This window comes from Pinus tabuliformis, chromosome Q, assembly GCF_031772625.1.
Source record: "Pinus tabuliformis cultivar Carrire ecotype Pingquan chromosome Q, CPIR1, whole genome shotgun sequence".
In the NCBI taxonomy this organism is placed as follows: Eukaryota; Viridiplantae; Streptophyta; class Pinopsida; order Pinales; family Pinaceae; genus Pinus; species Pinus tabuliformis.
The window spans coordinates 565,191,241-565,197,847 of record NC_142296.1 but is presented as its reverse complement, the minus strand read 5'-3'; the positions used below and the strand labels follow the sequence as shown (position 1 = coordinate 565,197,847).

General features: G+C 38.2%; 1 protein-coding gene across 3 annotated transcripts in view; it reads left to right on the top strand.

The window, feature by feature from the left end:
* Nucleotides 1–2,849: 2,849 nt before the first annotated feature.
* Nucleotides 2,850–6,607, top strand: part of LOC149220699 (uncharacterized) — a 66,221-nt gene continuing 62,463 nt past the window's right edge. For 2 of the 3 annotated variants that reach the window (XR_016249314.1, XM_089384873.1), the window contains exons 1-2: nt 2,850–3,103; nt 3,228–3,278. Coding sequence is in view for 2 of the 3 variants with exons in the window: in XM_089384873.1 (XP_089240999.1) it covers nt 2,960–3,103; nt 3,228–3,278 (195 nt within the window). In the remaining variant the exon portion in view is untranslated. The remainder of the gene's footprint in view (nt 3,104–3,227; nt 3,279–6,607) is intronic. The other variant, XM_089384872.1, reaches the window with a different exon arrangement.

Genomic DNA, 6,607 nt, shown 5'->3' with positions numbered 1-6,607 from the left:
ACGCTTTGCTCGTCATTCAACTTATCATCAAGACCTTGGTGATAACAAGGGGAGGTCTAGATCCAATCCATCATGTATGGGAGACACGTGAATGGAGGGGACATCCCCCCCTTTAAACAAACAATTTCATTGCTTGGTCGACTGTGGCGTGAAACACTACCATTAATTTTGCATTTTCCACACAAGATTAAATTCATGGAATGGGGAAGTGACAAACTTGATCATTGCTTAACAATGATGCTACCACAAAACCAATTGCATTGTTTGCCATTTCATCCACCTCGGTGTTGTTTTGTCTTAGAATATGATAATATTGATATTCTAAGAGTTGATCAAGAAGGATTCTTATTCAAAGGATGATTGAGTTGAGGAGTAGATCCTTAGAATTAGTTTCTTTCCAAAGATGGCCTATGATAATGTTGGGATCCCCAACAATATGGATCTTGGAACATATTAGGCCAAGCTAAAGAGAGACCTTGAAACAATCGATATGCTTTCAACTTGATTGTTTGAGGCTTGTCCCAGGCTCCAATCGAAACTAAATTCTATTTTTTGTATGGGGCTAAAAATAAACCCCCCCTTCTCTTGCCACCCCTGTTTTTATCACATATTCTCACAAAATGAAAGATCATTAAAAGATCATTGAAAAAGGACCATGGTTTTGGGGTAGAGTTTACCTCTCTTTTAAACCACGGTACTTGAAATTCAACTTGACTATACTCCCAATGTCAACAACCCTAGTTTGAATAAGTTTACTAAATTTCCCAACCCACTTATAGATTTTGGGAATTTTAGAAAATAATAAAAATTATTTGGGTAAATTTCTCAAAATGAATAAAGCCAAAGCTTGAAGGAACCCATTACATGTGCTTATATATAAAGCTAGATATGAAAAAAATCCATATTATGATTCTTGATAAACCTAAGATTTAGATGATAAAAATATAACTTATAAACCTAAGATTTAGATAGGAACCTCTCTTTGGAAAATTTAAGAAAACGCGGATGGCAGGGTCCGGGTGTTTGTTCCATCTGCGGGTCTGAAGAAGAAACCAACTTCCACCTTTTTCTAGACTGCAAGAAAACTCGTCTTCTGTGGTGGTCGCTGGAGGAGTCCCATGGCATCCAGCATATGTCTCATTCCTCTATTTCAGATACATTTATATGGAGCAGTCTTCAAAAGAAATCATGGAGATCAATTTTCATCATTACTGTATGGTGTATATGGAAGTGGCGCAATAGGTTTATATTCAACAGTAAGGTCTCCCCTTTTCTGGAAATTATCTCCATCATTTCTTCCATTTATGAATCGATCCCGCAGTGCCTATCCAAGGAACCAGAACAGAAAGGAAATGCGGTTCAGCAGGACCTGTCTTCTATGCCGAGGGCCTTCTTCGACGGGGCTGAACAGGGCGGTCAATGTGGCTGTGGGGTCATCATCTCGGTAAATGAAAATTGCCATTATCACATTTACTGGAATGGGGGGTGTGGATCAAACAGCAAGGCGGAAGCGATGGCCCTTGCTGGCCTCCTTCATTTTTGTCTTTTTATCAATCTCCAGGATGTTTCCATTTTTGGTGACTCTAAGGTCATGGTTGATGGTGTTCTTGGGAAAAACATCATTAGGAAGCCGCAGCTCTCTGGATGGATCGACAGGATCAAATTTTTATGGAACAGATCAAAGGGAGTTTCCATTCATCACATCAAGAGGGATCTTAACCAGCGTGCAGATGACTTATCAAAAAGAGGTCTTCAGGCGACTCCAGGCTTATGGTTCATGCAGGTTTCCTATGAGGGCAATTTCTTATCCATTCAGGACTTCTTTCCTCCTGATTTCTAACCTTGCTTTGGTCCTGGCTCTTTCATCATTTTCTGGTTTTGTTTTCCTATTAAGTTCAGATGCTTCTCTCTAGATGCTGAAGTTTATCATCCTCTAATCTTGCTATTTCCAGTGAACGCAGGTTCTCCAAGCTTGGTTTTGTCTTTCCTGTTGCGGGGAGCAGATTGTTATGAGCCGTTTTTATTTCTCAGTGGTTTATTTTAGTCTTATCTATGATCAGCGAGCCTTTTTTAGCCTTGGCCCTTTAATGGCTGTTTATTTTTTGGGTTCTCTTGGTAGTTTCTGTTCAGATGTTTTCCAATTTTGACGGGAGCTCATTTTGGTATTAATTCTCCGCTCCTATATATAGGCTCATACATGAGGAACAGCTGTGCCTTTCAGTTTTGGCTGGAGCTCTTTCTGGCATTAATTCCACTCCTATGTATAGTTTCATATATATGAAAGAACAACTGTACTGGTATAATATTTTATTTATATTTCTGATATAAATGCAATGAAGCTTTTTTCGACCTGAAAAAAAAAACCTAAGATTTAGATGATAAAAATATAACTTATAAATATAGGGTATATTTAGATAAACCTACCCAATAAGCAAAGCCAAATTCTCTCCCATGTAAAAAGAAAAATAAAAAGCATAAAGAAATTCCCAAGAGTCACTCTAAAGAGAAGCACAAAGAGATCAAAACCTGGAGCATTAAAAAAAGTTTCGATTCCTCCCTTTGATTCGTGGGAGGAAGGTGTCGAAGCAACCAACGCCTCCTTTGTAACTTATCAATAGTAAGAAACCAGTGAAGAAAAATGAAGAGGTTTTTAAAATAAAATAAGTAATGTCAGGAAATTGAACCTACCCTTCTGAACAAAAATGAGACATTTTAGATGACATCACAACAATCTGAAATATAAATTTCTGTAATTTTTCTTTTTTAATTCCTTCCATTGTCTTTTTTTTGGTACATATATCAAAGTTGACATTGGTGTACCTTATACACAATATAAGCACCGAATAAGCAGGATCATCGACTTCACTAATCTCACTTTCACAATGGCATTGGTGTACCTTATACACAATATAAGCACCGAATAAGCAGGATCATCGACTTCACTAATCTCACTTTCACAATGGCATCGAGAGTCATATTCAGCACAATGGGTGTTCGCGGTTCTTCTGCCCCTGTCAACAGGATGACTCGGCGGCTCTTCAGCGATGACAGGGGAAAGGTACTCCGCGAAGAGGAGAGAGCAGCTGAGAATATTTACATTAAGGTTACATCTCATCTCTCTATTTTTCATCTCAAAATAACTTCAAGGAAACTGCGAATCTGTGTATGAAATGGCCGTTTTCTTTTCTAGTTTCTGTGATGTTTCATTTGGGCTTTTGCGATGGCAGAAAAAGGAGCATGAGAGCATAGAAAAGCTAAAGCAGAAGTTGGAGAAGGAGGTATGGATGTTACGGTTGGCTTTGTTATAATTGATTTGGTTGTGATAAATATTGTGTTTAGTATATCATGTTCATGAGGTTGAGTGGAGCCTAAATTTTTCTATAGAGACCTAATATTGACAGTTGTTTATTTGGGCAATTTGTGTAGATAGAACCTAATGGTGTCAGATAGTTTATTTGGGCAATTGCTGAGCTCTAGGAGTTTCCCTGATCTTGTTTTCATATGAGGGTATATTTGATTCTAGAAATTTGTCCCAAGGGACTGCATGACACGAGTGTGGTGTTGATTTGGCGTAGGTGCCAGGTCTCCGGGTTGCCGTTCTGCCGAAATTGCCCGGAACTTGCATGTCTGGTCTCATCTTTTAGAAATTCATGCCATTTAGGTGGGGCAGCCATTCTGCCAATTGCCCGGGAGTTGGACTTCTGATCTCATCCCTTTGAAACTCATGGCATTTAGGTGGGGCAGACCGCATCGAGAATGAAACCCTGGTGGACAGTGTAATGTTCCACCAGGAAATAAATTTGCTGTTGGCATTTGTTGGTTTTTTTTCCTTACATCTATTCCACAAGCATATTCAGTCTCTTACCCTGAGAAAGTATCTAATTTTCAGGTTGGCTGAGTTGCTTCTGAAAATTTAGTCCATATTGCTAAAAGTGGTGAATACCAAGGCACTGTTTGTCGATGGTGTGATTCCTTAACTTAGCTCCTTCTGAAAAGACTAGGAAAATTCAGCAATGATCTGTTTTTAAAAAACATTATATAAAAAAATACGGGTACCATGGTCTTTGATAGTAGTTTCTTCACATTTCATTAAGACCAGAAATGTTATTATATCTTACCTATCTTTATTGCTGAATATTTGCCATGTTACAAGGCAAATAATCTAAACTCTGATAAAGTCACCTACCTACTTCCTTTCATACCTTTCTGCATATAATGCTGTGCTCAATGATGGAAGAATCAAATTGGAGTCAAGGTTTTGGGAAGGAGAAACAAGTTCTATTATGTTAAACTTGTAGCTTTGATATAATATTGTAAAGCTTTAAGGCAACTTTTGGAGTCCGTATAAGAAAAATATTTATTTTTTCAAAAACGTTTTGCTCATTTTTGTAGCTATATTGTTCCTAGTTACGTTCTATCGTTAATGATGCCTTTAATATGGAGTATTCAATTGGGTACCCTACAACTTTGCCTTTCCCATGCAAGGAATGGCATCACCACGGATAGGATTTACTGTTATTTTCAATTTAAGAATACGTTCAAAATGTGAATTAGTCACTGTTATTAGCTGGTACAATCTCTACCTTTCACAAAGTAATTGTTCTATATAAATATGGTCTCATCTTCTACCCTCTCACACAGGAGGTTGAGATTGGTTCACTCAGGGTTTGTAGGAGGCTCGAGAGCATATAAGAGCGCCCAGATCTTCAGTGAGGGTGATTATACCTCTTTTGAGATATGCTTGTGATGTTGCATTGGTTTATTCCATTCATGAGCCTTCTAGTTATTTTGAGGAGGAGAGGTGTGATACCTTGATGGAGGATGATGCGGAGATTGATTTGAGGTTTGTAGCTGATTATAGTATTGTAGAGTATAGGGATAGGGTTGATGTATTCTATCAAACAAAGGGCGCTGTCCATGATGTTACTCTTGCTTTAGGATTCTCTCAGGATGAGGGAGCTGACCCAATTAAGGTTGTTTAAGTTGCTAGAGGATTTGAGGTTTGTGAGAGGGATTCTCATGGCGGCAATTGTTGATGGCATTGTATAGGTTGTTGACTATACCACGAGCCTTGTATTCCAAGAATTAGGAGTTGACTTGTTCAAATATCTATCTTTGTGACTTTTATAGATGTGATCCACATTTCTTGATTTTGCATGGAGATATGATTATCTTATGGGTTGCATTGGACGTCTCATGCTGTGGTGTTCGTTGATCTTGGCTAGTGGTGTTGACTTGGAGGATGTTAGAGTTTCAAAGGTTGTTTTTGTGCCAACTTCCAGGGTTATGTTGAGATGTTGTGATAGCACAGGTGACAATTTCTTTATAGGGGACATTGGTTGATTATGGGATTGTAGCATGCACAAATTTGTATGTAGCAAATATGGTGGAGTTGTGTTGAGAAATCTAGGGCATCAATAGATAGGTGATTTCTCTATTATGATAATTGCTTGTGAGTGTCTTTTTACTTCTTGATTATGATCTTCTCTTCTTGTGTTATTATTGTGTTCTTTTCATCAAGACAATTACCAACTCATGAACAATAAAAGGACAAGAGACACAATGTATAGGCTGTCAGCCAGGGCCAAAACCTCTGACTCTTTGAGAGGAAAACCCAAACAAAATTCTTCTTATAGAACTTTCAATTGATGAATACACATACCATGACAAAGACCCTTGATACTAGAGCCCGTCCAAGACCAAGTCACATCAACGTTGCTCTTCCTCTTCCTCTTCTCGGCTTCCTTCAAATTCTCGACCTCTTCTTGTAGGTCTGCAACCCTTTATCTTCACAACAAAAACCCTAGATGTGATTTGGCTCCTCAAATAGTCTCCTCCTTGAGAGAGACTGTTTTCTCTCTAACTCGACTTCCTGAAGCGAAGACTTCCACCCAAACAAGGTCACTTCTAAGTGACTGCAATCTTCGATCCTTTCTTGCTGACTTCAGACCTGCAACCTTAGCACGTGTGAGGGTATACTAGCCTAAAAATAGTCCTCAACGATGACTCTTTCCTTCACTATCCTTCCTTCTTCTCTTGTTGGCTTTAAGGCTACAAGTTAGTTTCAGATTTGTTCATTCAAGAAGATCAAAATTTTCGTGGAATTTGTACAAAAGGAATGTGAATCATGATTTTAGAGACTCTAATTTTGGGTTGAAGACCAACCATATTCCATAGATCGATATGAGGAAGTTTGATGGCAAGGATCTGGTAACATGGATACTACAGATGGAGCAGTTCTTTGATTTACATGATGTGTAACACATACAAAATGTACACATTGCACTTTATATTTAGAACCCAATCAATTTATATGGTATCGATGGCTTTGTTCTCGTAAAGCACTTGTCACATGGACAATTTTTACGAAAGAATTTATAACACATTATGAGGATATGAAGAGCAATATCTTCTTTAGCCAAATGATAAATCTCAAACAAAAGGGTTTAGTTGGGGAGCACATTGAGGACTTCCAAAGATTGAATATCAAGGTAATTGATATTCCAGAGGAGCATTTGATTGATGTCTTCATAGGGACTTTAAAGGATAATATCCAACATGAGGTTCGCCTTTGGGAACCTAAGTCATTGGAGAATGTATTCAGGGT